The sequence below is a fragment of the Lepidochelys olivacea genome, assembly GCF_965140295.1.
Source record: "Lepidochelys olivacea isolate rLepOli2 genome assembly, chromosome: 2".
Taxonomy (NCBI): Eukaryota; Metazoa; Chordata; order Testudines; family Cheloniidae; genus Lepidochelys; species Lepidochelys olivacea.
The window spans coordinates 228,302,332-228,317,965 of record NC_140412.1 but is presented as its reverse complement, the minus strand read 5'-3'; the positions used below and the strand labels follow the sequence as shown (position 1 = coordinate 228,317,965).

Here is a 15,634-nt window from a genome sequence, read left to right as displayed (position 1 = left end):
TTTTTCAGTTTTATGAGATTCTAATCTGAACCCTTGTTCATGGCCAATATTGATTTCCCTTTGTAAAAATTTAAACAATTGGGAACTGTGAAGATATCTGAAAGGCACATTATCTAGCAGCTGGTGTTAGATTAAACTTTGTGGAAGCCTCAAGAATTTGTAAGTAAAACTAGCTACTTACAGGAGGGCAGGAATTGTAAACCCAATGAACCTGCAATGGCTGGCACTTTAAAAAGGCTAGTCATTAGCTAGCTGGTCACAGATAATAGAGCCATTGTTAGCTGGTGCTTTAGGAGCTCTCCTCTGTAAAGAAAGGGGCACTCTACCACTAGGAACAGAAGTAGAGGACCCTCTCCTCTCCTTTGGACTACTGAGTGTTAAAATATTAGTACACAGAAGCTAATGAGAGGGAGGTCATGCATTTTTGGGCCCAGTAATGCTGTGTATTAATGGCTATACCTCTCCTGGTTGAAGGGAATTTTTTTTGGAACGGCTTACTGGAGCATTCTGGAAACGAGAGCTGTTGCAAACAGATGACTGGAAGTCCTTAGCTTCCTAGTATCTCTGAGGAGCTAAAAATAGCAAAGAACCATTGTAAATAGCGGTAGCTCTCGAAAGCTTATGCTCAAATAAATTTGTTAGTTTCTAAGGTGCCACAAGTCCTCCTGTTCTTTTTACTGTCTCCATTGAAGACGTGGAGAGGAATCTAAGTTGATTACTAAGGATTTTCCTCTTGAGTACAGTTTGGGTGTCCAGTTCTTACTTTTTACTTCTTATTTTTTTCATTCTTTGTGAATATTGGTTAATGTGCTTCTCATGTTCCTTTTGATATTTATTTTTAAAAGGGTTGGGGATAGATGTTTTTTTTCCAGTTTACTTTCACTGCTAGTACTACGGCCTACTTGTTTTCCAGCAGCCACTGCCACTCTAGTTGTTGGTAGGCCTCAGAGCTATGACTGCCAGAAAACAGAGGCCTGATGAAGAGCTCTGTGTAGCTTGAACGCTTGTCTCTCTAGGTCCAATAAAAGAGATTACCTCACCCGCATTCTCTCTCTAAAAATCAGCATACTGTGACTAGCATGAAGCTAAGAGGTTGGCCAGAAGATGGCTGTAGCAAGGTGGCATGCCAGGGGCTCAGCTGGCAGTAGTTCGGAATTCTGTGAGCAGTACCTAACCAACGGTAACAGCAGATTATGCGTGAAGGCCGATGTTTGGGCACAGCTTCACTCCTGTCCAGGTGGTTGACCTGTCTGAATGGGTCCTGCCATTGCATCATTCTGATGGCTTTTGCAGAATATTATGGCAGCTTTTAGTTACCAGGAACAATTGACTGCCAAAGCCACTCCTGCTGCATTGTCCTGACAGGTCGCCATGGTGGGTCAGCACAGAGGACCTGCATCTGACTGAAGCAGCAAAGGAGAAGAACAGAGTGCCACTAGCAGAGAGCTTGTTCAGAACTACATTGATTACAGCCTGGGAAGTGGTTATATTCACGTGAAAAAAGCAAAAAAAAATTGTACTTTTTCTTCACCATCGCATTAGACAAGACTCTTCCAGCAGAAATGTTCAGGTGGGGAGGCAGGGTATAACAGGCACTGTAACAGAATTGGGAAGAATTTTCTCACTGTGAAGAATTTTCAGCCTAATTTTCTAATAAGATCTACTCACTCCGGACTGACCTGACTAATGTCATAATATTCTAGCAGCAGGCGAGAAATGCTGCTAAATTCCACTCTGATTTACTAGCTGATGTTCTTGATACATCGGGAGAGCAATGAACTAGACCCTTCTCTAACCTGGTTGATGAAGAGCAGTGGAGAATTTGTTTTATTGATGGGGGTTATTAATGTTTCCTTTGAGACAGCAGGGTGGTATTGTTGCTGCCTTTAAACAGGGAGCAGGTGTACCTTTGATTAAGAAAAGTAATCTCTTGCCACTGCGTACTGAACTCTAATTGCCAAGGCTGTTAATTTTTCCTTTTTGAAAAAGGCTAATGATCAGATGGCTCTGGGACTTCAAGAATTTCCTCAGCAAGCATTTGCTCCCTGTGGGCATTCAGGTGCAGAGTGCTGCAGGGTTCCATTTTGTCATCATCTCTTCTTTTCTGTCTGTCAGTCTGATTAGGTGAGAGTGACAGGCTCTGAGGCCCTGGTTTAAGAGAGTCCTTAAGGCAAGATATGTGGTTCACAAACACAGATTTTTTTTTTTTTAGTGCACCAGGGACACACACTGACAACAAATATTTCCAGATACACATGTAGATCTGCCTAGATTTCTTTTGACCTGCTAGATTGTCTCAGAGCGGAAGAAGTGAGCCCACAGTAAAGTCGCACCCACATGTCAACACGTGTGACGTTATTGACATAATCTGGGACCATATAGATCATTGTTGCAACCAGGGTCCTGTAGTGGCACCAAATCTTGTATAAAGGGGGTCAAATGAGGTGTCTAAGACAAGGTTTTGGTTTGCTGGTTATGATTATGCTGTCTATATGTGTGTATCATTTTGTAGTTAAAGTTATGAATATTGGCTCTATACTGTCTGTAATTCAAACTTGTGCTATGCTTTTGGGGAACACGCCAGACAAGTTGGTGTCAGCTCTGCCTAGCCTGCTTGACGGCCCATTAAGGGACTATCAGCTATACAAGTGACCCATTGAGAGAAGGCAGACATGCCTTGCGACTCAGCAAGTTATGCAGGGACATGCCTATGGACAGAACTCTGAGGTTTTTCCATGCCATGTGATGGACAGCTTGTCTTTGGAACAGAGAAAGAAAGACCACATGCAAGAGAATATTAAAAGCTGCTGCAGTTCCTCCATCTTGTCTTCAATCCTGCTTCTTACCTCCGGAGGAACTTTGCTACACTGAAGCTTTGAACCAAGGTATGCAGCAAGGTATGCAGGGACCAAGGACTGAAACACCCATCCCAGCTGTGGATGTACTCCAGAGACTTGATTTGAACCTGCAGTTTATTCTATCACTGCTGAAAGCCTGAACCAAGAACTTTGCCATTACTGTAGGTAATTGATTCCATTTAACCATTCAGGTGCTTATCTATATCTTTTTCCTTGTATGAATAAACCTTTAGATTTTAGATTCTAAAGGATTGGCAACAGCGTGATTTGTGGGTAAGATCTGATTTGTAGATTGACCTGGGTCTGGGGCTTGGTCCTTTGGGATCGAGAGAACCTTTTTTTCTTTTAGGGGGGGATTGGTTTTCATAACCATTTGTCCCCATAATGAGTGGCACTGGTGGTGATACTGGGAAACTGGAGTGTCTAAGGGAATTGCTTGTGTGACTTGTGGTTAGCCAGTGCGGTAAAACCAAAGTCTTCTCTGTCTGGCTGGTTTGGTTTGCCTTGGTGTGCATAGAAACCCCAGCCTTGGGCTGTAACTGCCCTGCTTTAAGCAGTTTGTCCTGAATTGGCATTCTCAGTTGGGTCCCACCAGAACCAGCATTGTTACAACGTGTAAGCCAGAATGTTCCATAGCTGTAAAAAATATGGGCACAGGAGTGAAGATATCTGGGTTTTATTCTTGGCTCTGCCAGAATTTGTGTGATCATGGGTAAATTGCAAAATTAACTGATCTGATATAATTAAATAGAGTAGAATCTCCAAGGTATGTTATCTCCAGACAACACCTTTAAGTTTGTTTATTTCTGTCTTTTCCAGATTGATAGATAGAAAAATTATTTCTTCCACAGATATGTTATGGGATAATTTAACCAAAAAGCTATGAAAAAGCTGGGAGTGCTATCATAGGACATTTATTTGATTCTCATTAAGGAGATCAAACCCCCTTTTTGAGCCACATGATTCATGCTGGCTCAGAGTTTTTGCATGAAAAATGTTCTTCTTGGTTATACAGATTTCATTTTGTAGAATAAATGAGCCTCAGGCACTAGTGCAGATACACATTACACTACATTGTATGAGGATAAGCTCATCTTGACTAGTTTCAGAGTCTTGACTAATTACCAAAATTCTTTTCAGAAGTAGTTAGAATCCATTTGACTCCATCAATCATCTTTCCAATATTATTCTCACACCCATGCACATGTTCCTGTAATACTTTGCTACAAAAATGATATGGTAAAAAATCTTTTAAATGCTATAGGGTACGGTCTTTAGAAAATCCATCTAGTTTATCATTTCTTTTGACATGAACTCATCAGGGTAATTTTTATTACATGTATTATGTTAGTGCCTAGAAGCCCAAACCAGGATGATGCCTGGGGCCCCATTGTACTAAGCACTGTAACAGACAAAGGAAAAGATGATTCCTGCCCCTAAGAGCTTACTGCACCTAATAAAGAAAAGATGCAACAAGTGAATGGCTGTAATAAATTGTTGGAAGGAGTAAGGCAGAATGAGGCAAACAATAAGAAGAGCATATGTTTACGTAGGCCAGATGTGCAAAGCTAGATGGTTCTGAGTCAGATAAATTGTATTCTTATAATAAACTGTAAGATATAAATATGATAGATATCAGCAGTCCCTCCTGACCATGTATCTAGATATAATCAGTTGGCAGTTTCCTGTAGACATCTTGGTAGACATGAATTCTGGGGAGGGATTTGTTGGGGACAGGCTAGTGGCTTTACAGATTAATTCAGGTAACATATGAACGGGGAGCCTGGAGGAAAACACAGAGGTGTGAGAGGCGTTGACAGGCTGTGAAGGCTGCCTCTGTTAGTGGAGTGGAGAGAGTGAAAAGTGACACAATAAAATACAAGAGCAGATAAACAGGAGATAAAATTGTGAAGCAACTTAAAAGCATGTTAATTATTATTATAAATATATATAAGTATATTGTATTATTATTTGTTGTTAATGACCTGGATGTAGGAACAGAGAGCATACTGATCAAATTTGCAGGTGACACAAAGCTAGGGAGGTTTGCCTACACTTTGGAGGATAGAGCTAAAATTCAGAGGGATCTTAATAAATTGGAGAACTGGGCTATAGACAACAAAATTAAATTCAACAAAGACAAATTTAAGGTGCTACTTAGGGAAGAAAAACCAAATGCCCAAATATAGAATGTGGGATAACTGCCTTGGCAGCAGCACTTCTGAGAAGGATCCGGGAGTTGTGGTGGATCACAACCTCAGCATGAATCAACAGTGTGATGCTGTTGCAAAAAAAGCAAACGCAGTTTTAGGTTGCATTAACAGAGGCACAGCATGCAAGTCACGGGAGGTGATAGTACTGCTCTACTAGGCGCTGGTTAGGCCTCAACTGGAGTACTGTGTCCAGTTTTGGTCACCAGTGTATAGCAAGGATGAAGAGGAACTGGAAAGGATCCAGAGGTGAGCAACAAAGATGATCAAAGGGATGGAATGCAAACCATATAAGCAAAGGCTGAAGGAACTGGGTATGTTTAGTTTGGAAAAGAGGAGATTAAGGGGGGACATGATAGTGGTCTTCAAATACTCGAAAGGCTGCCATAAAAAAGGTGGAGAAAAGTTGTTCTCTCTTGCTACAGAGGGCAGGGCCAGAGGCAATGGTTCAAACTACAGCATAGCAGATTTAGATTACTTGTCAGGAAAAAATTCCTAACTGTAAAAATGGTAGGACAATGGAACAGACTGTCTACGGCAGTCATGGAAGCTCCTTCACTAGAGGTTTTCAAAAGGAAACTGTATAGCCATGTGTCTTGGGTGGTTTAGACGCAACAAATCCTGCATCTTGGAAGGGGGTAGACTAGATAACCCTTGTGGTCCCTTCTAACTCTGTGGTTCTATGATTCTAATTGAAAATTTGCCAGAAGGATAGTCTTTGTAAAATGAAGCAACAAACAAGCCAGATATTAGTAGGCCTTCAATCTCTCTAATCATATATTAGGGTTTTTTTTCTGTGGCAGCCATCATCATAGTATCTGAGCACTACCTTCAGATTCATGGTACTGTACATTTCTAGCTTTACACAATGGCATCAAAGTCCCTGTATCAGCCAACAAAACATGATGGAGAAGAATTTCAAAAGGGACTAGTGATTTTTGGTGCCCAAACTCCAGGGACCTGATTTCCAGAAAGTGCAGTGTATACACCCTCTGAAAATCAGACCCCTTTACAGTATCTCAAGTTGGGCACCAAAAATCACTAGTCCCTTTTGAAATTCTTAGTCTGATCCTATAGAAAACAAAAGGGGATTTTCTTGTCACATTCCAAAAGCTACTAACATACTCTTGTTTTATTTTTTAAACTTCAGTTAATTTAGTGTTGGTGAAACAGCTGTTATAAATATACTTTTGAAGGGTAGAATCTGAGAGCATTTAATTTCACATGGTAAGTATGAACAGCAACTTTGGCTTATGGCTCTGCATCACTATCACCCAGGTGATTGCCAGCTCATGAAGACAAATAATCATGCTTTCCATCTCAGTAAATACACTTAAATATTTGCACTCCTGGATACGTAGGGGTGGGGTAGGTTGTTCTTACTGGGGGTACGGGGGAGGACATGTTTGCTACCAGAAATTAGGATGAGCTCTAGTGTTATTGCTTTTAAGGCCCCTCTCTTTAAGTTGGCCGTCGACCAACAACAAAACAGCATAATGACCTGGGTGAGTTTCTCCTAGGAATCAGCAATTAAGTTTGATTCCAATGGGATTAATGATCTAAGATGTAGAAGACTTTTTCAGATAGAAATGAGGTTATTCATATTTTGTATACAGTGTCTAGATTGTACAGTGATGGGTGCTTTGCAGATACATATGGCTAGACAGACATAAGGTGAAGACCTGACTCAGGCAAAACTTTCCCTGACTTTGGTGGCAGTTTTGTCAAGTAAAAGACTGCAGGATTTGGCAGGTGTGGTATATGCCCTGCTTACAGGAAAAAAAAAGACAAGTGTTAATTTTCATTGCACTCTTTTATCATTTGATTATATACCATGTTTCCTTTAAATTCAGAGCACTGGGGACACTTATGACTAATTCTCTTTGATCTATTTGATAAGAATGTCCTCTGCAGTTTTCTCTTGACTCTGAATGACTGCGAATTGTGGGCACCATGCCGGTAGGTGTGGCAACATAGTTATAGCACAAGCCATGTTTGACAGGACATGCGTATGATATTATGCGACATGATGGATTCACAGTCTCTATTTTCAATTGCAGGGAGGAGAGCATTGCTATTACCAGGGCCAAATCCGAGGAAACCCAGAATCATTTGTTGCCTTGTCAACATGCCATGGACTTCAGTAAGTTTCCCCAGGTTATTTTTTTAATGGCCTGTATGTAATTTCTTAAAACAAGTACAAATTCTAGAGTAAAGGAATTACTAATTGTTTTCTTAGTGCAGCAAAATGTTAAACATTTTACCCTCCCTCACAAATTATGGGTTGAATTTGTACCTATAAAGAAATCTTGGATTTTTACAAGTAGTTTACAGAGTGCCCGAGTTGGTTTTTATTAAGCACATAGATACACTGGTATTGTGTAATACCATTTTTTCAAGTTAAAACTAACTTACAAATAAATAAGCTAGGGTGAAAGCAACCCAAAATATTCCTTTCCAAAGGGGAAAAAAAAAAACCTTTCTAAATGTTACTCTTTAACTATGTCAGAATATGCTTTGCTCTTTTCTGATTACTACAATGAGTAGATGGCATATTTCTCTTCTATTCTGACCCCATTTACAAAACAAAACTGAGACAGTGAGTGTGGGTTTTCAAGTCATTTTTCTTTTCTTTCACAGAGGCACTGATCTTAGATATTTACCTGCTGATTGGTACTTAACATATATGGCAATATATTTGTAAATCTGAAGGAAAGGAGTGGCTCTTAGATGGCAAATTGAAAACTTTGCATGATTTTAACCATATTTTGTACTTAATAGCACCTTCCATTTGAGGATCTCAAACAGCTATACAAAAATCCCACATAGCCCCTCTGAGGGTTTGTATCATAGTTTTGGACCGGTTCAAAAAGATTCCTGGCCTGATTTTCAGAGGTACTAAGTAACTGCAGCTTCAGGGGACTTCACTGGGAATTACAGGCTCTCCCCTGATATTGAGGTCAGACATTGCTTGAAGGATCATGTGATGAATGGTAAAAAGATAGGAGCACTCAACAATTACCTTGTGCTTCTCTTTTTAACTCCTGCTTCACTGAAAGGCAGGCACGTATCTGATGGGGACTTTCATTGATTCGATCCTTTTCCTTCTCCAATAGTTCTGTAAATTCTGTATCAGACTTCCATATTTTCTGTTAGTTTCTTTTAGTTAAATTTGTTGGGTTTTGTTTTTATTTTAGCATCACTGCAGTCTTCTGTCTGATTATTTGTACCATAATGCTTTTATCTCCTTTGTAATCAAGATTTAGGAGTGAGGACTAACTCAAGAAATCTGACTTCAGGTTCTGTGCTGAAGGTGAATCTAAAAATAGTAGCATTTTAGTGCATTCTGCAGAGATTTAACAGCATGACTTCCATTAGTTGTGATCCATTAGGTCTTGGATTATAGTCTGTGACCCCTGTTAACTTTCAGGGGCTTAGGGAAAAAGGGAAAAAGAGACTAAAAAAATTCCTTTCTGGCCTTTATTTGGTGCTTCGTTCTTCAGGATGAAACCCTCTCACTGTATTCTCTCAGTGCTTAATTATCAGTGTTGGTATCTTCTAAAGCAGCTACACAACTAGAGAGATGAAGAGTTGTTATCTTTTCCTTTTTTGTTCAGCCCTCTTAGGTACATCTCTTTTTTCCTTTTAGGGAGGAATCTTCAAATACCTATATACGTATATCAGCAACAAAGATCAATAGATTCCTATTTCACAATAGGGACAGTTTGAAACAATATAAGAGGTTGGAGTGTTCCAGGACCCTGTATGAGAATGCAGTGTTTCCTTAATAAGTCATGTTAAACTCAGGTGCAACACTGCATCATCATCATCATCTGTATAATCTTTTAAATAGTGCTTTTCATGTGTAGACCTCAAATACTGAATAAGTACTGCTGATTCACGATGGCATTTAATTTCATTAACTCCAACCAGTATCTGGAGTATTTCTCTGGAGCAGAGGAAACTGAGGGCTATTACCATCTAATAAAGTCTGTAGGGCTGGTTCTATGGTGAACTTTATGGGTTGTAACAGCTGGAGAAGATGCCTCTAAAGGAGCAATAAGCTCCATGTTCTCCATATCCAGGCAAGTATTAATTCAAGCCTTTTCCTCTGCTTAATACATCCTCCAGGTCCCAGCCTATAACAGCTATATTATTGGTGGGTGGGTGTAGATCAGGTGCCAAGGTTGATGCCAGAATTGTTTATTTAACTTTATCTTGTGATTTTTTTAGCTATTAATGCCTGCATTCTTTTTAGGGATGTCTATCTCTCGTTCAGTAAATTAATAAGGTAGTGGGTTCAATGGTGGAATCCTCATAACTCTTAATATTCTTTCTTTTTGGTAGTTGCGTTGAAGAGACAATATACTTCTGTGGCCTTAACTCCTAATTAGCCAAGTTTTTATTTGGGATGTCCAGTAGCCACAGTCTACAGTGGGTTAATGCAGAGATTCAAACAAAAATATAACATTTTGAAAAAAGCCACACTCATTATTAGGATTTCTAGTGTCCACGTTTCTTCTTAAATTTAGCTCTTGGGTTCATGTTCCTTACAGAAGAATGTAGAAATAAATGCAAAATAACTTGCCATTTTCATTTTGTTTTCTTCATTGCAGTCAAGTGATGTAAACATATCTATTACCTGTTGGGAATGTTGGAGTATAGGAATACAGTATTGAATCTCTTTCAAAGAATATGCTTAATTATATATTCTTATTAATCTGTATTTTAATGCATTTTCTATTACAATACAGGCTCCTTGGAAGAGAACCATGTATTCCTTTGTGTATTGTATAGCATAAAGTACACTGATTCTTAATAATGGATGATAGATTATTGAGTAATGATCTCTTCTAATGTAATAGCATTAAAAACATTCAAATATGTTCTTAGGCCATGATCCTGCAAGCTCCTTCACACAGGAAGACTCCTTCCTCGCCCCAATTGAAATTAGCATGTGGGTACAGGGTGCATCCTACATAGGAGCTTATAGGACAGTGGTGTCAGTTTGAGAATTATAGAAATATTTTTTGGAAATGAAGGGCCTTATCAGAATAGCTATAGACATGCTATAGTAAGGCTTAATTTAAAATAAGAGTTTGAAGGCCTGTAACATAGATAGATATGTTTTCTTGTTGGACCATGAATATGCTGCCCACTGGTGGTGAAATTAAAAGTCTTGATATTTTAAGATCAAATTGATTTACAAGATGTTTATTGTTACAATATGTTTGGGTATAGTTTTGACATAGTAAAGATTCAGATTTCAAAAATGGTCTGTATTCTATGACTACTTTGGATCTAACTTTTTTATTAGTGTATGATTCAAATATATGGACTGCTTAAGTTGAAGTCTATTGCAAAACATCCATTGACTTAAGTCAGATCAGGTTTGTAGTTTGACTGTAAATATGTTATTACCATGTACCATTATTAAAGAGTGGATTGATCAAATTCTGACTTGATCAAAGGTCCATGCTGCTGGGTGAAATGATCAAATAGGAGGCCCTTTATTCTGAGAATGTGAATTAAGTCCTCAAATGCTGATACACTGATCAATCCTGCAGACTTTACTAATGTAAAATTGCCATTGATAGCAAAGCAAGTTTTGCATACTTAAAATCTGCAGGATGAGTCCCAAATCTCATTTTATTCTTAGAATGAGGGCCTTCATCAGGCTCTAGGATTTTTATTTTAAACATCATAGAACAAGTTAATTTCCACAAAATATTTACAGGTTATCTGCAAAGGGATGGAATAGCTTTGAATTAAATATGTATTTATAACCACTGCTAATATGAGTTATATATTAACTATATTATATTATATATATCCATAATTACTTCGGTGGAGCTGTAAATACACAACATTTAGGAAAATATTAGATAGGTTTATATAAAGCTGTAATGGTTTAAAAGTTTAATATGTAGTTGTGGTCCCAAAAAACCCCAACAGAGTAAAATGATATCATTTTACTCAATACAGCTGCTCCCTGGGTATAGTCAAGGTCAGATCTGATTTTAGTGAAAAAAATGCAAAAATTAATTATAAAAATGTTTTAAAAATCAATGTCATATTTGACTCGCATAAGCCAAAAGCCAATATCGATTTCTGTCACTTAAAGAATGAAATGTGGTGGGTTGCTTTTCCCCCCACCCCTCAAACTTTGCAAAAAAAAAAAAAATAAAAAATCTTGCTCCCTTGTTGAGGTTGTGCAGTATATATCAAGTCTGAGCCTACAGCTCATATTTATAGCTAGTCTTAAAAACCTTGAAAGAAGCACTTTAGAAAGGAAATGCTGACACAACTTAATCTCAACAACACACACATGCTGCTGTAATAAAGAAAAAATTGCAAGAAAAGGCTGACTTAGATAAAGACGAAAAGGGAAGTGGGGTAGGAAATGTACCTCTTTAGTATACTGCCAATTAACATTTTCCATATCAGATCATTTTATTTTAGGGTGAAATTCACTGTTGTGCGTAAATCTGGTGCAAGGCTTAAGCTTAAACCCCATTTAAACTCAAAATAGGATTTAAATTGGATTTCAAGTGGTGTATAGGCCTTGTGTGAGTGCACAGTGGGGAATTTCACCACTGCTGTGTATTTACTTATAAACAGTAATGCACAACCATGTAATTTAATTACCATAGGCTATCTACATTCACTTAGGATCCCTTAAAGCTTGAGCCTATCCTGTGGTTAGAACTGAACCATGTGCCACCTTTGTTAGCTTGGAAAATTGGTGATTGTTCACATGAGAGCAATTACAGAAGCAGATTTTCCAGCACGTACAACAAGCATGTATATAGTTGGCGCCCTTAAAATTCCTCTTCCATTTGGAAGATTTTACTTGTGTGAGAGCTGTTCCCTGGACGTATAATGAGGAATACCACAAGAGCTAGTGAAAGCTTTCCATCTGCTAGAATACATACTGTATGAAAGGGCAACATAGCATGGGAGACTGGCTCTGGCAGTCCATGGAATATTTCTGATGATGTTGTTTTATATAAAACCTATTTGTGTCTTTTCCAAAAACAATTTAATAAAGGACTTAAATTGATGTGTGAGAAAAAAATTGTTATTCTTGATTTTTTTTCAGTTTGTTTACCTTGTTTTGTTTACCTCCAAAGTGTTCCCATTATGCTGGGTCTTGTAGGAGCAGGCACGCAGACAGACTTATGGTACCAAAAAGCTTAAAATCCAAGAGTCAGCTCAGTTTAATACTTTATTTTGGCATGACAAGCTATACATATGTTCCCAGAGTATGTAAAGAGACCTCTTAAGTATCTGTCAGAAGTAGGAACAATCTGTTCCAGGGAGTGGGGTTCACACTAGGTTTGGGAACTGGGTCAGTCAGTCAGTTTCTGCTGCTCTTTCTGTCTAGCTCTTTATCACTACAACAAGGAAGAGGAAAAACATTTTTTTTAAAAGGATAAGTTGGTTGTAAAATCACAAAAATTGGCACGAGGACTTAGAAACTGGGATAATACCTGAAATTGCTTTTAATTTTGTTTTTAATGGTTATATTTCAAGTTCATAGCCTCCCCTTCACGGGTTACCTGTTTAAATTGTTTTAATCTTTTAATAAATGTTTGGTAAATCTCTACTCAATGTTACCACTTTTCCTGTCTTTAACAGTGGGATGTTCTATGATGGGAATCATACTTATCTTATTGAACCAGAAGAAAACCACACTTCACACGTAAGTAGAACTTCAGCTAATCCAGTATTCAGATACACAAGGGAGGCAGAAAACAAAAGAAGCCTTATGCTCAGCCTTGCACCTCTAGTGTTGGGGCTGGTCACAGTGGGAGTCCTTGTCCTCCCACTCTCAGCAGCTAGTTCATATATTGCTCTAAAGGTGCAAACCAAAGGCAGTATATTGCATCTAGTATTTGAGTTCCCAGTATCTAAATACAGTATCAGGAAAACAGGAGGAGGTTTACAGAAGTTTTCCTCCAATAATACATGTCTTAGCTACCCCTTGGTAGCTTCTTTAAAACAACCTCTTGGTCATTTGCCAGTACTGAAAATCAGTTAAAACAATATATATATATATATACATATACATTTGCATTTCATATTATTTAACTTTAGAAAATTTAGACCCCAATCCAGCAAAACATTTAAGCATGTGCTTAACTTTAAGCATGTGATTAGGCCTGTTCACTTTAAAGGACCTACTTGTATATTAAATGTGAAATACAGGTTTAAGTGCTTTGCTGAATCAGGGCCTTAATGATCACATCATAATTGGGAGAGGAAGAGAAGAATCTACAATGTGTATAAAGTTCTTTGAGGTTTGATAACCTCCAGTGTTCCATTATTTCCCCAACATATTGGTTTGGTACCTAATGCAAAAGGGTTTCTTTCTCCCTAATATTCACGGGATGGTTCATTTTATCTTGGCTTAATGCATGCCACTGTTTACTATTTCAGGAGGATTTCCATTTCCACTCTGTTTACAAATCCAGGTTATTTGAATTTCCTTTGGATGACCTGCCATATGGTATGATGTTTTTAATGCTCTCGTCTTTTAACTTGTGTCTTATTTTGCCAAACTTGTGTATCATATTCGGTTGCTAATCTTCTTTGGAGTTTTACTCCTTTGTTTGCTTGAATCTGTCTTTTTCTGTTTAAGTAAAAAAACATAAAAACATAAAAAAAACATGGGGGAGGAGTAGGGGAGAAGAAACCTAACAATTAACTCAAACCTCACCTCAACCTTTATATTGTTGATTTTTTTTAATAAACTTTGAAGAATTGAATGCTTTATATGCCATTACACATGCAATATGTACTTTACATAAAAGGTCATGGCAACCTAAAGGTTGATCAAAATAATCCCCTAGTTACCAAGGACTGATGAACATCAGTGGCCTCCCCCACTGTGAGATATAGGAATGGTCTACTAGTCTGAGTGTAGGAGTAGGAAACTGGATTTTTCAAGTTTTATCCTAGTTCTGACTCTTAACATTTCTGCTTCAGTCTTTCCATCTTAAATTACATTGGGGTGGCATATCCCCATTTTGTCAAGGGTTTATCAGTTTGGAAATGTAGTTTCCTACATATATAGCTTATTCTGGAGGAATGAGACCTGTACTAAACTGCTGATTTCTTCAAGACAATTACAGATGTCTAGTTTATAATATGGTAGCACTGAGGACTGGGGCTGTGTTGCACTGAATATGGAATATGAGACCTAATAAGGAAATTCACGTTGTGTGGGATGCACTCTGGAGGATGTCTTCTGAAAGAGACAGAGGTAGTGTGACTACTGAGTCGGCAGCTTCTCTCTCGAAATGGGTTAGTAAAGGATGAAATCTTTTGGAACTAGAATTGTGTGTCTTGTAGGCAAAGGACTTTATCACTGGTGAAACGTTATGTTTTCACAGACTTTTGGAGAAAAAAATAAATGTAATTTTGAATTTTTTATGACTATGAAAAACATTTTTTCTGCAATCAGATATCTATCATTTCACCTTCACAAAAACCCTTTGACCTTCAAAGTGTGTCAAACTTTCTTTGCAAAAATTGAGACTTTCCATCTGGGGCAGTTTCAGAAAACTCTGTGTTGGCTGAGATGGGGAAATGTTGCCATTTAATCAAATTGTGGAATACTAATGAAAATAACTTAAGTATATGACTACTAACAAAGTGCAGAAACTGAATGACACTAATCTTGTGCAGCTGCTTGGTAGGATCCCATACATGAATAGGTTAATTATAACTAGCGAGTTTCATAATAACATGTTATAGGCTTTGTGGATCCCATTGACGGCTCACTCTGTGATCACTAAACCTGTCCTCAGTTTCAGGTTTGTCATGAAAGTTTTAGCAGCTGCAGCAGATTTTATACTAATGAAAAACTAATGTTTCATTATTTCCATGAGCTGTTTATTTAGGTTTCCTTTGCCTTTCGTCTTTAGTTTTATTGTAAGAGTATGTGTAGTTCCCATTGTGTGATATACATATGCTGAGTGGAGATATAAATAACTTAACATGAAATCCTGTTCCCACTGAAGTCAATGGCAAAACTCCCATTGACTTGAAAGGGGCCAGGATTTCACTCTGGATCTTCAGGGATATATATGGTATCATAACTGGGAGTAGTGGCTTTACAGTGCTTAAACTTTTCTGTCTGTTTCCTTTAACAGATATGATATATTTGCAATTGCTAGCTTGTAGTATTTTTGGTTTTTACTTTTTTATTTACTGCAGCAGGACTATTTTGCTAATCCTGTCCTATAAGACTGTTGTTATAACAAAATGCGCTTTACCCTGTACTTTATATTGCCAATATTTCTCTTCTTCTTTATCCCCCCACCTTGTTTGTGGACTTACATGCCTTCAGAAACTTCTAATTTGATTCAAGAATTATTTGTTCTTATCCTTAGTAGGCTCTGTGCATAATTTAAGATTTCCTGTCAGTGCTGCATTATGAATGTACTTTGATGTACCACAAGTCTTTTACATTGATGGTGGATTAACAGACTGGGGTGACTTCCTATCAGTATTAACCAAAGCAAATGGTATGATACCTCATCAGTAGCAACATAGCTT

The 15,634-nt window shown here is 38.0% G+C and overlaps 1 protein-coding gene across 6 annotated transcripts in view; it reads left to right on the top strand.

The window, feature by feature from the left end:
- The window catches only part of ADAM22 (ADAM metallopeptidase domain 22), a 193,756-nt gene that overhangs the window by 111,224 nt on the left and 66,898 nt on the right, over nucleotides 1–15,634 (top strand). For all 6 annotated transcript variants that reach the window (XM_084621591.1, XM_084621590.1, XM_084621588.1 and 3 more), the window contains exons 5-7: nucleotides 7,129–7,211; nucleotides 12,710–12,773; nucleotides 13,511–13,580. In XM_084621591.1, the coding sequence (XP_084477717.1) occupies nucleotides 7,129–7,211; nucleotides 12,710–12,773; nucleotides 13,511–13,580 (217 nt within the window). The remainder of the gene's footprint in view (nucleotides 1–7,128; nucleotides 7,212–12,709; nucleotides 12,774–13,510; nucleotides 13,581–15,634) is intronic.